The sequence below is a fragment of the Amblyomma maculatum genome, chromosome 2, assembly GCF_055883805.1.
Source record: "Amblyomma maculatum isolate TAMU_Amacu chromosome 2, ASM5588380v1, whole genome shotgun sequence".
Classification (NCBI taxonomy): Eukaryota; Metazoa; Arthropoda; class Arachnida; order Ixodida; family Ixodidae; genus Amblyomma; species Amblyomma maculatum.
In genome coordinates this window covers 10,441,324-10,458,732 of record NC_139345.1, presented here as the reverse complement: position 1 = coordinate 10,458,732, position 17,409 = coordinate 10,441,324, and the positions used below count along the sequence as shown (strand labels likewise).

At 44.6% G+C, this 17,409-nt stretch overlaps 1 protein-coding gene across 1 annotated transcript; it reads left to right on the top strand.

Moving 5' to 3' along the window:
• The first annotated feature begins 4,200 nt into the window (after nt 1-4,200).
• On the top strand, nt 4,201-7,169 carry GatA (glutamyl-tRNA(Gln) amidotransferase subunit A, mitochondrial). The gene has a single exon (XM_084593203.1). The coding sequence runs from the start codon at nt 4,269-4,271 to the stop codon at nt 5,802-5,804; it is 1,536 nt and encodes a 511-aa protein (XP_084449329.1). The 5' UTR covers nt 4,201-4,268; the 3' UTR covers nt 5,805-7,169.
• The last annotated feature ends 10,240 nt before the right edge of the window (nt 7,170-17,409 follow it).

The window sequence follows — 17,409 nt, the reverse complement described above, 5'->3', positions numbered from 1 at the left end:
GCTTAACACTGTCACTATTAATTCGTAGGAAAAACAGCACTTTGTAAACTTAACTGATTGGCTGACTGATTTCTTCACAACTGTTTTTCTCAAGGCTCTGCATATTAGTGAGTGCATATGTGACAAACTATATCTACTGGGCTAGAAATTTGGGCAAGTCGGTATTGGTTCATAATGTAAGAGAGCGCAAAAACAGGACAACGGGGAGAACACACACCACAAGTGCTTGTAGTGTGTGTTCTCCCTGTTTTCCGTCGTCGTGTTTTTTGCACTCTTTTACTGCAAATATTTACTACTGCGGTTCAAGCAACATTTAAAGTGCCATTAACACTATATGAGACGGATTCAGATTGATCAGTTATCATTTCAAGATGTGAAATGCGCAGATTTTTCCAAAAGAGAACTTTTTTGGAAGAAAGACTACCATTGTGTGAATAAAATGTACCATGAAAATTAACCCTGCACTAGGAATGGCGGTTTTCCAACAGGCAAGTTTCTTTATATGGAATTTTCTTTCAGACACAATTTGTCTTGGATAACGGGGCTAAGAGCAGATGCAGCACTGAAGGCAGGGTCCTTGGTCTGACAAGTTGATTGTAAATATAGTAAATTTTTTGTGAAAGAAGGTAACACTTGCAGCATGATAAAATTTTGCAACAAAAAAAAAAAACTTTGCAGCTTGAAGCATGCTTCATAGAATATTGGTGTTCGTTGCACAACCAGGGATTGATGAAAACTTTTCATAGCATAAAAAACGTGAAAGTAGTAAACAGTAAGCCCCAGTGATGGTACTGCACCAGGCTGGCCCAGTAATAGCGCACAGGTTCATGACGACAACTGTAGTGATGAATCCAGCAAAAATGAAAACTCCCTTGTTCACTTGTTATTCAGCTGAAAACGTTTTTTACCAGACAAATGGAAAGATGTTTGTCAGAAGCACTATTTTAGCTGCACTTGGAAGGCTTGTAAACGCTGGGCTGTTTACCACGTATAGCTTTTGCTAAAAGTGTACATTCTTTGTGGGTTTGCTTCTGAGCCATGCAGTGGGGCTGTCTAGCATCCCTGGGACTCACTAAGTTCCAATGAGGTGAGGACAAGACTTCTCTCACTCTTAAAGGGCAACTGCAGTGAAATGTTTTGCCCCGCGGAAGAAACGTTTTCTGGTAGTACCTCAGGAGAGTACTAAAAGCAAGACATGGCATTCACAAGTGAAGTGAATGTTTCAGGAATTGCTTGCAAAAAGTGTCGTTTTTTGAACATAAACTGTAAAAAGGGTGACCATTATCAAGAGTCTGAAAGGACATATAAAAAGGTGCAATCGGTCCTTTATGCTGTTTAGTAGGGACATTTTGGCTGCTTTCCGCTTCTTGTAGAAACCTCAGTTTGTGAGAACACACAAGGATTCTGCGTAATGCAAACACCCATCTGATGAATTTACACAGTTGGTTTTACCCTATGTTTCTATACCTCTAAATAGCATGCAATATGTGGATTCTTGCAAACTCTGCACCTATATGCCCCCGACGGCTACATCATAGGCATTGTACACAGCAGATATTATAAAAGCTTCACCATAATAAAAGACCCAATACCTCCAAGCCATTTTTCAGCCTAGAGCATTTTACTAGATGGTGTCCAAAGTCCGCTCACCCACAATGGGCCTGAGTTGAAGGCAGTTCCTACACCGGTTCCTACAACTTATCCGGTAAGTTGCTCACCTCTACGAGACGTTGCTAAGTGCATGCGTAAGTGTATACAGCTTTTAAAATGCTTGTAACAATGAAACTACTTTCGTAAGAAGCAAGATTACATTACCAGGCATTGTGGTCAAAGTAAAATTTCGTTTCAGTTGGCCTTTAAGGAATTTAGGATGCTGTCAGTGCAAAATGAGAGCTATTAAACAGTTCAGAAGCAAAGCCAGTATATTTATCCGCAGCTATTTCATCCCCACTATAACATTTTAGTGCAACACACATTAAAGGGCCATTTCCTGGGTGTTGATGTCATCATAGTAGTAGTCTTGGGGGCATAGGATATTTCTTGGAAGATATTGGTCTGAGGATGATACCAAATTTATGTTTATTGTAAAGTGACAGCGGTTAAAGGGTCCATAAAAAGCTTATTGCGAGAACTAGAAAACGCACACAAGGGTATCCCATCAATCATCACCTCAAAGCAAAAGTTCTTTAGCTACCTTTATTAGCATTGAAGATATGAGTGATCGAAAACGACGCTCCTTCTCTCCCCCCTCAACTCAACCTACTCCAGCACGCAAGAAGAAAAGTAAACAAGTCTCGATGGCGCACCAACATGTCCCACCCTGCTCGCTTAACTTGGGAACGTCCAATGAGCGAGCATGCCCAGCAAACCTATGTGACGCCACATGGGAGGCTTGCAAGCTGTGCGCATGGAGATGTGTCGCTCCAATCTGTCACAAGCTGTCCCCAGAGCATTTTTTTTTTAATTATTTGTAAATGATGCGCTTCACGAAAAGCTTTCAAATTTGACTCCAATGCTCATAAGGATGACGACCTCTATGGATTTCTTGCATATTACCATGTGTAGCATTCCAGGGTCCCTTTAAGTGTCCATGAACTGGGCTTTGTGCCGGTGCCAGTGGGTACAGTAAGAGTGGGTTACTGGAGGGTGCTTGTCATGTGAATTGTCCTGATGGCTAGTACCATTGAAAGAAGTGGAAGATGATGCTTACGTGAGAGTAGAATGGTGTACCAAGAGCACAGGGATGCACATTTGGAATATAGTAGTAGGGGTCTGTTTCATCTTGTAGTGAAAGTTGTTAATGGCTCATTCCTTCGGTTTCACATGTCCTCGTAGTAGTAATGGAGAACGGCATACTTTACACGTTACATATACATATTTTGCTATCAAATTTTTTACTTCAACACATCGGGAAATGAAAATACCCTCAGCATATATCTCGCATTACATAGTGATAACTGCCCTGTGACCTTTTTGTAGTAAAAGCTACACTGTGGTAGGTTTTCAAGACTTCGGGTGGCCACAGCTATGCAGTGAGACCTATGCAGGTCTCACCTACGCAGGTCTCGCCTATGCAGTGAGACCTATGCAGGTCTCCTCATAAAAAAATCGGCCTGCCATGACATTTGAATTCACGTTACCCCTATGCCACGGGCAGGAGATGCAACTCGGGTTGCTCCTTTCATATGGGAGGGTGATATCAGAATCAGCCTGCTAGAACCGTTTTGCATTCTTGTTACCCCTACGACACGCAGGCACGTCCATACGGCTTCGTTGAAGCGTGGCTTTTTATGTGAGCTGGTAGCTTATGCTCTCGTGTCATACCCTTAAAGGATGAGCTTAAGTATCCCCAATAATGTAGCACCTTGCACTGACAGGGCGTGATAGGGGAATAATGTAGCAGGCAAAAGAAGCTTCAGTCGTTGCTTTCGCAATTCAACTAGGGTTAACCAGAGCTATACCACAACTAATTTTTTCTTGTTGTTATGTTGAATTAGTGGCCATTTAGTTCAAAACATGCATCAAAAATGCCAGAGTGTGCCATTCTGAAACAATGTTGATCTCAAAACTTCCTGCTCTATAATCGCAGTATGTGGAATACTGGTGCAGCAGCATAATATTAGCAATTAGCACCACCACTCTAGTGCACTAGCAGGTCTCATGCACAAACTGGACTTGCGATTTCTATGACCCCAGCAACTGCAATTCTGCGAGATTTTTTTTTTTTTTTTTTTTTGGGGGGGGGGGGGGGGGGGGGGGGGGGGGAGGAATTATGAGGAACCGAGATTTTGGCAGATGTGGATATGAAAATGTCCATGCAGATAGTTTAGGGGTTTAGGCTTGTTAAGTAAAATTACTAATATTGCATTGCTAACGAAATTCAAAGGCACTCTTTCAGTAAGGACTGAGTATTTGATGATTTTAAAGCATGATTGCAAAGGAACATAGTGTTTTCATATGCATTTCATACTTTATTAAGCACACAATTTTGAATCGCTTTAAAGTGCCGAGATTTTGAGCGGTAAAACTTAAAAGGAAAAAAAAAAACTATTCGTTGCCAAAGTGTTTTTAGCGAGCTGACCGACTGCTTGGATGCAATTTTTGTGCGAAGTTTCGCAACATGCTGTGGTTACGCTTTCGAATTCAGCTGAACAAAAAAAAATGCGAAAAAATGTTTTTCAGCCGGAAGTAGGTAGCGTGACCATCGCTTTCAGCATCCGTATCCGTAATGCAGCACATGGAAATTGTAGCTACTTGTCCGGCGCGCTATGCTTTCGTTAACAATAAAGCAGCTTGCCTCTAACTTGAGAAGTAAAAAGTATTCACCCGTGGAGGTATGTTCAGCATGTGTGAAAGCGATCAAAGAAACAAACAGTCTGAACGCGTTTGTGACGGTATTGTCGGAGAAAGCCCAGGAGCAGGCAAGAGGCAGTGAGAAGCGGTTCAGTGAAAATACTCCTCTTGGACTCCTGGATGGCATTCCGTTCGCTGTGAAAGACAACTTCTGCATATCTGGTGTGAGAACAACATGTGGATCGAGAATGCTCGCCGATTTTTATCCACCTTACACAGCAACGGTGGTGGAAAGGCTTCAACGGCAAGGTGCGGTCATCCTTGGCAAAACGAACATGGACGAGTTTGGAATGGGTTCTGGTGCGACCGACTCAACCTTTGGGCCGACAAGGAACCCGTGGCAACATTTAGGCAGGGGCGGGACAGACGACTGGTGTATTGCGGGTGGAAGCTCCGGTGGGTCTGCTGTTGCTGTGGCGACAGGTTGCGCTTTTGGAGCGTTAGGTTCCGATACTGGAGGTTCGACACGTAACCCTGCTTCGCATTGCGGCGTTGTCGGGCTGAAGCCCACCTACGGAGCGTTGTCGCGGCACGGGCTTATCCCTCTGACGAATTCCATGGATGTTCCTGGCATATTAGCAAAAACAGTCGACGACGCTGCCTTAATGTTAAGCGGTATGGCTGGCGTTGACGAAAACGATTCCACATGCATCTCCATCCCCGAACATGCGCGAAACATGGATCTGAGCGATGAGCCTTCGCTTGTTGGAATCCGTGTCGGAATTCCGAAAGAGTATCACTGTCTGGGCATGTCGTCCGAAGTATTAGACACTTGGCGCGAGGTGGCCGATAAATTGGCTTCCTTGGGTGCAGCCGTCTCGTCAGTATCTTTGCCGCATTCTCAGTACTCAACCGAGTGCTATTCGGTGCTGAACTGCTGCGAGGTGGCGTCAAATTTTGCCCGTTATGATGGGCTGGAGTACGGGCACCGCGCTGACAACGACTCTTCGACAGAAGCCCTGTACGCATCTTCCAGACACGAGGGTTTCAACCAAGTCGTTCGAGGTCGAATTTTGGCTGGAAATTTCTTTCTTTTGCGCCGAAACTACGACAAGTACTTCACGAAGGCTCTCCAAGTACGTCGCCTGATATGTGACGACTTCAGAAAGGTGTTTGAATCTGGTATTCAGCTGCTCTTAACACCAGTGACTCTTACTGAGGCACCCAAATATTCAGACTGGGTGCTTAAGGACAACAGGGAGCGCGTGTCTGTTGAAGACTTTTGTACACAGCCAGTCAATATGGCAGGATTACCAGCAGTCAGCCTGCCCTGCCGTCTCTCTTCCAATGGCCTTCCACTCAGCATGCAGCTGATTGCGCCAAGGTTTGCAGAACGGGATTTACTGTCAGCTGCAAAGAGGCTGGAATTAGAGCTTCAGTTTTGCAGGCTAGACTCGCACCTTCATGCATCTGGAAAGCATAGAAATGCTGCATCGACATCATTTTCTTGATTTTGTTAGTTGACTGTCATTACATGAAGTAAAAGAACCGAGCACTTATGAGACATCAGTGAAGAGTTCAGAATTCGTATCAGTTCTGGTTTTGTGCATCTAACTATGGCCATTTGGTAAGGAAATAGTTGCAGTCCACTTGCTATTAGGAGAGATCTTGCAATTGTAGCTTCCGTGGCTTGACTTCTTGCAAACTGGACAGGATTACAGCTAATTAGACATTTACTCGGCTTTTTCTTCTCTTTTGTGGTGAAATATGTGACCATATCAATCATTCTCAAAACTCATAAGAAAAGAGTTGACCTCATTTCATGTTTTACAAGAAATGGTAAAGCGGTGCATAGCTAGTTTCATTGTAAAGACGAGTTTGAGGATTAAATAAATGCTTGACGCCTTTGTTTTACAAGAATACTTTATTAGTACTACTAGCTAAGCCACTGCCACAACAGTGTTTTTACAAATACAGTTTTCTCTGGCAAAGCTTTATAACCTCACCACACCTCAATTTTGCTGTTGCAAAGTGCACAGTGCTAGCTAGCAATGTGCGTGTTTGTGTCTTTCGTACATATTTTATTGAATCATGAGTTCCTAAGGACCTATAATGTATGCTGATGATATCAGTGACCATTATATTAAAGCAGGATTCTTATGTTGAACAAAAGTAGTGTGATGCATTACATGTTTTCCATAATGTATGCGCTACATTAAGAACAAATGTGACTTTCAGCAAAACCTTTTGTCAATAGATGTACAGAAATTCTTAAGGTATTCATATTTTATGCTACCACAATTTTTTGCCGTTATGTCTATAGTCTGATCCATTTCAAGAAAAAAGCAGTAGATGCCCTTCAATGGAGGCCCTTCAGCTCGTGGCATTGACAAACTCCTCAGGATGCCATGGTTAATAGAATTAATTGCTTGATGAACCTCCTTTCATCTGCCATACCTGCATTGTCCCGCTAGCAGTTACAAGGGGATTGCTCGTGCAAATCTGTGAATGATATTTGACTGCAGGGGCGAACCTTTGAGGGCAGAAGCTGCTTTTTTCTGTGTTTTGTATCAAACTGTATAGAACACTCACACAAGTAATTTTTCACCCAAACCTTGTAAAAAGCCTGCAAAGCAAAAATAATCTGACAGAAGGTTGATTCAATATCTGTTGCATTCCAGCAGGCGTGGTACAGGGCATGGCATGCATATATTTTGTTTTTTAATAATTTTCACGTTGCATAAACATATATTATAAAGAAGAAGCTCCGTTTAAGCGGACAGATAGCCGAGAAAGAGGAAGTATTCCTGGAATAGGAAATAAAACGCCATTCAAAACTTCTTAATAGAAACAAAACGTCTACCTGGCTAATATGCTTTGCAGTTTTAATCTGTACATATAAATCTTACTATTCTCCTACTGCGTGCGTTAGTATTTACTCTTATTTATTTTGGTTTATCATATTTATATTTCCTTTTCTATTCCCTAGCATTTATTTTATTTTTATTTTTCCGATGTAGTTATACATCTCAAAATTTAATATCTCTGCACCCCAATTCTTGGCCGATCCCCCTGTGTGGGTATGTGCCATCACATTAGAGGACAACAACAACAACATGTCAATCAAGGCAGACTGAGGTCTCTCTAACCAGGCTACGCTGTCGTATTCCGCCCCTAAATTTCTATATGCACAGGTCTGTTTTGGCGCTTTCTCCTGTCTGCGCATTCTGCGGGGAACCGGAAACAATAGATCATTTCTTGATATTTTGCCGCCGTTTTACCATGATGAGAAAACGGTACTTAGAGAAGCCGTTACAACAGCTGGGTCTTAATTTGAGCAGCCAAATTTTATTATCGTTCGGTGCCACCATGCTTGGATACAGCCACAGGTATGTTTTTAACGCCATTCAAAACTTCTTAATAGAAACAAAACGTCTACCTGGCTAATATGCTTTGAAGTTTTAATCTGTACATATAAATCTTACTATTATCCTACTGCGTGCGTTAGTATTTACTCTTATATATTTTGGTTTATCATATTTACATTTCCTTTTCTATTCCCTAGCATTTTTTTATTTTATTTTTCCGATGTAATTATACATCTCAAAATCTAATATCTCTGCACCCAAATTCTTGGCTGATCCCCCTGTGTGGGTATGTGCCATCACATTAGAGGAGAACAACAACAAGTTAAGCCATCACCGCTCCGGTTCTGCTCGCTACCAGTGCCCGCTACCAGCACCTGGATCCCCGCTTAACACTGATGGTGGAGGTCAAGGGATTTATCTTCCATTTCCTCGCCCTGGAGCTCCGCAGCCGCCGAATTCAATGACTAACTCCAGTACCAACACTACCGGCCCCGCTCCCGGGACCCTCCGGTCTTCAGTGGTACCGACGATCAGGACGTGGAGGTCTGGCTTTCTTTGTATGAACGCGTAAGCACCCACAATAAGTGGGATGACATCCTGAAACTTAACAACGTGATCTTCTACCTGGCACAAATAGCAAAGTTGTGGCTCACAATTCACGAGGCTGACATTCCAACTTGGCGCTCGTTCAAATCTCGATTCGTGGATGTTCTCACATAGACGTTCTCACGGATGTTCTCCCGGTTCTCATTTATTGATCTGGGTCCCATCAACACCGCCAGGTCTGACCAGCAAGTTTACTGCCAAGTACCACGGGCCCTATCTAGTGCTGCAACAGACTTCTCCCGTCAATTACCTAGTTGAACCGCTAGCCGCTTCCACCAACCTTCGCCGCCGTGGGCGTGAGATTGTTCACGTCGACCGCTTGAAGCCTTATTGCTATCCTGCTATCCTTTCGTCTCCTTGAGTCGCCAGGATGGCTCCTCTATTCTGCGGGGGCCAGATTGTAAAGAAGCTCCGATTAAGCGGACAGATAGCCGAGAAAGAAGAAGTGCTTTTGCAAACCAGCTGACTCCAAGTTAAGCCACCACCGCTCCGGTTCTGCTCGCTACCAGTGCCTGCTACAAGTGCCTGGATATATATATATACATATATATATATATATATATATATATATATATATATATATATATATATATATATATATATATATATATATATATATATATATATATATATATATATATATATATATATATATATATATATATATATTTCCACTACAGCTCCCATAAACAAGTCTAGTCTGTTTTATAGGGCCACAAGGCAACTAAGTAGAGACGTTATAGAGCCTGTAGACCAGACTATAGACTTTACAAGTAAGCACCTCTAGGTTGAGAACGGAACTGCAGACAATTTCTCATTAATAAAATTGAAAAACCGAGAAATACCAACATTTTTATACAACTTAAATAAATAGGAGCAGTTTGGAGAGTGCGCCCTGCCCACAAAATGTCATCGTGTGACGTTTGTTTTCGTCGATGGCTGGCTTTGCTGCCGACGACAGAGCAGGGCGTATTCATTACGAGAGTACGCGGAGCTTCGGAGCCCGACACAAAGACGTGGCACTGATAAATCGAAACCATATACGCGAAAGCATTGAACTCGGTCGCGCACGCCTGAGGGTTCGCGCATCTCACGAGCAGACGATTTGTGCAATTACCTAATTAATTAACTAAAACGATTTTCCACCTATGTAGGAGGTCCCTTGCTCCCCCCGCCTGACACGCAGACCGGGACCTCCGCGGCTATAGACTGGCGAAGATACATTGATTCTTCGCGGCTTCGGTCAGCCGCCAGGCGGATGGCTCGCTGTTGGTCAGCGGGGACCTCGCTTCGCTTCGCAGAACGTAACAGAACTGTGTCCGTGACGTCGTGGCCAGCATGGCTCCCGCGAAAGGCAACCTCTACTGTAGGGTAGCTAGAACTTTTGCAAACTAATAATAAATCGCTGACTTCGTTCCGAGAAGTTTATAGGGTGTTATTTTTTTATTTATTTTTTTTTTTTGGGGGGGGGGGGGTCCAAATTTTAGACAAGGGTAATTCATCTTAGGTTTATTTTATCGCTGAGGCAATATTGAGGGTTACGGTGGGCACCACGAAGAGGCAGACTGCTTCTGTCAATTCCCTAATTAACTAAATACGTTTTTTTTAGAGTGTATGTTTAATTTGCAAAATGAAAGCTCGTCCTCCAAAGAGTATAACCGCGAAAAAAAAATCATTATAAAAAATTTAGACCGCATTACGAGGCTCACAAAATATCACCCTTAAAGGCGACTCACACACTAATACAGTGCGCGTGACGCGTAAATCGCTGCACCCAGAGACTTGGTCTGCGGTTCGTTCTAAATTTCGCTTCGAGCGCGGCCTCGCTGATAGCTGCCGTGTTAATACCTGTTGAATATCTGTGTATGTGTTTGCAGAACGAAATTACGAGATTGAACTGTTAGCGTTGTTGTTGCGATTGAAGGAAGAAGGAAAAGAAAATGCATGGGCCTGCTACTGGCTCTGTAACTGAGCCACCTCCGCTGCCTCGTGTGGACAGAAGAGAAAATAGATAAGAAAGAAAAAGAAAAAAGAAAGACGCGCGCCGCAACAGCCGTCGTCCACCACCGAAACGGTAGCGGGTGCAATGACGGCCTACAGCAGATAAAAATTCAATGGCAGGCTAGCCCCCGCCGCAAGCGGCGTTGATCTACCGTCCCAGCCCCGTAGGGCCAGGAACAGCCACCCTTCACCACCTCACCCATCTCTCTTCTGTGCGCACGAAGCAGCGGAGGTGGCTCAGCTACAGAGCCCCGCCGGGTTGGTGCAGTGATAGGACGCCCGACTACTGTGCCGGAGTAGCCGGGTTCGAACCCGACCTCTGACTCGGCCCCCTCTATTCCATGCACCGGGGTGCTTCGACGGCGGGACTCGCCGGTCTTCAGCGGTACCGACGATCAGGACGCGAAGGACTGGCTTTCTTTGTATGAACGCGTTTCGGCTGCGTTTCGAAGAGGCGTCCATGTGCTGGGCAATGTCAGCGCACGTTAAAGATCCCCAGGTGGTCGAAATTACTCCGCAGTGCCTCCACTACGACTCCTCTTTCTCTCTTTCCACTTTCACTCCCACTTTCCTCCCTTCTCTTACGGCGCGGTTGAGATGTCCACAGAAAACAAGTGCGGCAGTTACCGCGCCTTTCCCTTCCTATAAATCAATCAATCAGCTACAGAGCCAGTAGCAGGGCCGTGCATTTTCTTTTCCTTCTTCCTACAGCCACAACAACAACAAAAGGTAGAGGTGGTGAAGGGTGGCTGTTCCCGACCCTACGGGGCTGGTACGATAAGTCAACGACGCTTGCGGCGGGGGCTAGCCAGCCACCGAATTTTTATTCGTTGTAGTCCGTCGTTGCACCCGCCACCGCTTAGGTGGTGGACGACGGCTGTTGCGGTGCGCGTCTTTCTCTCCCTTTTGTTTTTCTTCTCTACGTTCTCTCTTCTGTCCGCACGAGGCAGCGGAGGGGGCTCAGCTACGGAGCCGGTAGCAGGCCCGTGCATTTTCTTTTCCTTATTCCTACAGCCACAACACTAACATCGTAGATCGCATGGACGCCTCTCCGTTTCGCCTCCACCGAAATGCAGTTGCCGGCGGTCGGGTCGAGCTCGGGTACTCCGGCAAAGTAGTAGGGCACCTTAACCACTGCACCATCACAGGGCTTCATTCTCCAGAAATGAAAAAAACGTCAACAAAGCGGCGATTGCCATCACTAAGCTCCGCGCGAGGTGTGGACATGTCAGCACAATGATCTCACGCATCACGGCCAAGAAGAGTGTTTTGAGAGACGACGATACCTTCCGACTAAGCCTTCATAGTCAGCTGCATAACCCGAGTATACCCACGCCCGTACCTCAGGCTACTGAAGAGCGACCTCTCAACACCATACTTCGCATATCTATACAAGCGGGTACCCTCCTCGCGTCTATTGACACTTTCCATAAACTTGGCATCCACAACTGACAAGCTCATAGGGGCTCACCTTTTATAATGCTAAATTTTCACCTCTCTGGTACCGCTTGGCATATAGCCTTCTGAGCGCAACGCATCAGTGCAAGTTATACCCCGCGAACGGCAAATTTCATACCATGTCCCGACCTTGCAACATGCACCCCGACTACGATCAAGCACGACGCAATGTACGAGTCACAACGATCGACAAGATACTACTCCAAGGAAAAAGGAACGTTCGTGGATAGTGGTCCCTGCGAGGGAATGTCGGCAGCAGCTGCTACTCGCTAAGGCAATACGCGCACGGTAGCTGGGCAAACGGTTAGCAATTCAGACATCACATACAAAGCAGCGGACGTATTAGACGCACACATACTGAATCCACATACGTCGTTACGGACTCCCAGACCTCCTATAGACGCTACATGCGAGGCAGGATATGTCCTATGGTTTGTAAACTGTTAACCGAAGCTAAGAAACACGCCTTAGATAAAGAAGTCATATCGGCAACTGAGCGTACCCACGCCGCAGCCCGAGCAATCCTATACCGCGATCCTTATCCTTCTCCTCACATTACCGCCCCCAAACCCTCACTAAAGATATATACTGCGAGATACTTCAACTTGTTTTCCAGCATTACCGCTACGTAAAAGGCTGATAAATCAAAGGAGTATTACATCAGGTGTTTAAATTTCTGTCTTAAAACAGCCCCGCTAGACTGCACACACTCCTTTTGTGCTCAATACAAGTTTTGCGGTCAGAACGCGAACCTTAACTGTATGGTATGGGTTTGCCAAAATAATTAAATGAAGGACTCAACGAGGCACCCTATACGGTCGCCTTTATTATCTGCAGCATTCTCCTCAACAGCTGCGTCAGACTTGCTCCCACAAAGTACACGTAGCCTCGAAGGTCTGATGGTTAGTTCTCGACGATACTTAGAACACTTTTGCTGCGTAGGCGGGAGGGCTCTGGAAAATCGAAAGTCCTCGCCGTCGAAAGTCCTCGCCATGACTCATCCTGCCGTGACGTCCTAACCACGCCATCAACTAGCCATTGATCCACGCAAACAATGCAATTCGCGTCGGAGCACTTTGCGCTGACACGCACTTGCGGAAAGTCAAATGTACAGCAAAGAATTTCCTCCGGCGGTGCAGCACCCTCACAGCAAATGAGCCTCGAGCCTCAATTTTTCCTTGATTTAATTACTGCGCAAAACGAGTCTCAGAAACGGCAAAGGCATAAAGAAATGAATATGCAGCAACATAATCGGCAGCAGTAAGAGAAATGCTGTCGCATTACTGCACATAAGGAGAGTTAAATGCTATCCTAGAATTTTTAAAATTTAGCGATGCCTTCTGATTGCATCTTCGGGGGTCACGTGACCCTGATAATGCCATGACTTGTGATAATAATTAGCCGATGAAGAGGTTTCACGCTTTTTTAAATTTGTTGACGGCTATCCTTGAGAGCAACATGACATTGATAACGTCGTTGCCCTCTCGGCCAGCTAGTGAATTTCATTGCAGAAAAACCAGATATTCATTGCATGACGACACCTTAATGGCGTGGCATTAATGCGAATTACACGCCGAGCAGGACTAGAACTCACGGCAGTTTGCTCAGGATCAGTATACTGTTGTTTTAATTAAATCGAAGCATGGTAAATTTGTCTCGAACTGCGCAACTGATACTCGTTGCGCGTTATGCTGCAAAAGCGTCTACAAACACTGCAAAAAATTATGGTGCATCTCCACTAAACACAGTTTCTTGAGAGCATGCATGGCTCTAACACTAATAACTAACATGAAAATACTGATATCTACTAGTTCCAATAAGCTTATAGCTATCTCCTCTGGTTCTGTTTAAAGATCCCGGCTCTTGGGAACGTCGGACATGCCAGATATTGCGGTATAAACCATTACCAAAGCACGTCAAAGGCTGATATATTTTTCCCCTTCAGAATGCATTTTTCAATCTTACTTTTTTCTTAAGACAGGACCCATATTGGGAATTAGCTCGTCAGCAGTGAAGAAATGCTCATCGCGCAGTCTATCACGGCTGCCTGGTGATGAGAAGGCAGTGACGATTTGTTGTCAGTTTTTGGCAGTAGCGGCAACGAAGTTCGGACACCAAATAATTAGCTCTGCATCTTACACTTGGTGATGCCTGGCGTACATTCGGTCCTTATGGCGTACATCCGGTCCTTAATTATGATGAAACATCTCTGAAGCGGCAGCATGTCCGTCTTCAAGCGGTATCACTTTCTATTCAATCCCGTACTTCTTGGACTGGCCTGATGTGAGGACGCGCTTCCTGGACTATATGGAACCTTCCCGCCCTCACCAGCGGTCTTTGTTTTTTCTTTTTTTTTTACTTCATTGCCATCTGTCTGCACTAACTGTAACTACATCAATGGTTGTCTTTCGACTGCATCATGTGGGCGGATGCACTTTGAGCGCGGCACACTTTGAAGTATAGCAGCAACGGAGTTAGGACACCCCGTGCCGAAGTTTAGCGCGTTTTTGTTAGGCGCCTTTACTGCATTTTCAGCGAGTATAAATTCCTAACTTCGCAATGAGCAGTTTTGTGCAATTTACCACGAACGAAGAAGTGAACCACCTCTTATCGTTAAGTGAGAAGTTGAGTGAGAAGCCACCTGGTATGGTAAAGGAGCTTGCGAAAAGTCTAGTCGACCTTGTGCTGAAAGTTGAGTCCGTAACTACTATCATTAGAGCCGACATCAGGACTTTCGTGGCAGATAACAAGATATCACTGAGTAAAATACACGTTATATATTCCACGACACACATGAACTCAGTTTTTGAAGGCCTGCGTGTAGACGTGTAGGATTTCGTGAAAGAACAATCTGAGCAACGAGAGGAGTCTTTGCGACTTCATAAAGGATTCAGTGAGATGCGGAGGGAAGTAGTCAAGCTGAAACAATACTCTCGCAGAAACAACATAGAAATTAAAGGCCCCTGTGCGCTGAAGAATCGCTACCTGACATGATGGTTAAGATAGTCAATCGCCTTAAAGGTGACCTTAAAGCTGAAGATATTAATGAGATTCCAGCTCCGGGATTCCAGGAGGAAAATCGAATCTTTGTCACTTATGTTCAGAGAATAAGGTTCTTCTTGGTAGAGCAATAAAGCAGAAAAAAGAAAAGGGCTGCAAGTTCGCCTGTGTGTCACAAGGCAAGGTTATTGTCATGCGAAAAAGTGAAAACTACCGTTTATTTCACATAGCCTGTGAAGGCGACCTACAAGTAGTTGTTTGAACGTCGTTTCCTTTTATAACGGTACCTACTGTTTCTAGTTTTCACAGTTACACAAGTGGAAGAGGACTGCAGAAAATGCCCTCACTTCTCTTTACCTCATTATAATATCCGTAGTGTACGGAGAAAACTCACACTTACTGCTAGCATTTATATCTGAACAAGAGTTTATATTCGGTGTTATAGCTCTCTTTGAAACTTGGCTAAGAAAGGATGAAGAGATCTGTTCCTCGACACAACTTTGTATCGAGCTTTAGAGAAGCTGATATACATGGCGGTGGTGATGTGGGACTGCTAATGAAATCTATCTTGCAGTTTAACATTATGCCTGAATGTTGGGCAAAGAACATAAATGTGGACTCGCTCTTTGTCACATTGTCGTGTGGAACACCAGTTGGTGTGATAAATAGGCCTCCTAACTCAAAAATGGCCCTGTTTCTAGACGCCATGGAAAGTATACTGAGCAGAATGGGCGATAAACCAATGACACAAAGGAAGTGAACACAGATGTTTCTTCAAGCATAAGCAGCGCGAGTACACACTCTTGCTTAAACCATGTAATTTTGACAATTTAATCTTTGATGCAACAAAAATCACCGCTACAACTTCAAGTGTAAATTATCATTTACTATGCAATAGTATGGACAATGCCTTAGCGGGTGTGTAGGAGGCCGCTATTGCAGACACTAGCAAATTTTCTCCTTGCTGCGTAAGAATTGGAACAATGCTACTTGAATGAGCTCTTTACCAAAACCACAAATCAATTATCGCCTCTTGCAGGAAGAAATATATTGCAAGTACTGTGCGTGAACGTCATCTTCGTCTGTACATAATTATCATCATCGCTCATCTCCTCCGATGAAGATGAAGTGTGGTCGAACCGCTGCTGGTTGATAGCTGCTACTTCGGCTGGGCCGGCAATAGAAAATTGAACTTGCCAATGCTTCCTCCTGTCTCACAATACATAATTTAAATCTCAATAATATATACCGCACAAATTTCCGAAATTTTTTGGAGGCTCTTGAGTCTGCCATATCAAAATGCACATGCCCGTAAATACGAGCAACTTGTGCCCGTGGATGAACCAGGACATTCTTGAGGCTGTAAAAGGGTAAGATAAACGGTATTACAAATGGAAACATTGTAAAGAAAACGTTAATTATTTGAAGCAGTTTAGATCATCCAGAAACTACGTGGTGGTATTAATTCGGAGACGAAAGAAAGAGTACAGCGCTCTGATGATACAGAAAGCACAAGGAAGCACTCGTAAAATGTCGGAAATCGTGAATAATGCAATTGAAAAAAAAAACCTGTAGCCCCTGCGCTCACTGACGTCAATACAGCTGATAGATTTAATAATTATTTCATAAGCACTGGCACTAAGCTTGCGGCAAATATACTTAATATGCCATGCTTGATAAATGGTTTGGTTTGTGGGGTTTAACGTCCCAAAGCGACTCAGGCTATGAAAGACGCCGTAGTGGAGGACTCCGGAAATTTCGACCACGTGGGGTTCTTTAACGTGCACTGACATCGCACAGCACACGGGCACCTTGCTTTTCGCCTCCATCGAAAAGCGGCCGCCGAGGCCGGGATTCGATTCCGCGTCCTTGGGAACAGTAGTCGAGTGCCGTAACCACTGCGCCACCCAGGCGGGGCGCTTGATAAATGACCCACGTGTTCATGAGACTTTCTTACTGAAGGCCATTACCGACATTCAGTTCAGTTCAGGTGTTCAGTCGTGTCCGACTCTTCGTGACCCATGGACCATGTCACGCCACGCTTTCCGGTCTCTCACTATCTTCTTAACATCACATAGCTTCATCTGCAATGCCTCGAGAATGCCATCTAACCATCGCGTTCGCTGCCTACCCCTTCTCCGGCGACCCTCAACCTTTCCCAACATCAAATCTTTCTCCAGCGACTCCTCTCTTCTCATCAGATGACCAAAGTAGCTGAGCTTTAACTTTAGACTTTGACCCTCCAATGAGCAGTCAGGGTTTATGGTCGACAATATCGACTGATTTGATCTTCTGGCAGTCCAAGGAACTCTTAAGAGTCTTCGCCAGCACCACAATTCAAACGCGTCAATTCTTCGGCGGTCAGCCTTTTTCACAGTCCAACTCTCGCATCCATACATCACAACTGGAAAGACCATAGCACGGGTTATACGGATCTTGGTTGGTAGACTAATGTCTCTGCTCTTTACTAGGCGGTCAAGGCTAACCATTGCTCTCTTTCCCAGAAGCAGGCGTCTCCTAATTTCATGGCTGCAGTCTCCTTCCGAGGTAATCTTGGCGCCCAAGAATAGAAAATCTGTCACAGCTTCCACTTCTTGTCCATTGATGCTCCAGGACTTGATAAGGCAAGACGCCACGATCTTCGTCTTTTTAATGTTCAGTTTAAGCCCAAACTTCTCACTCT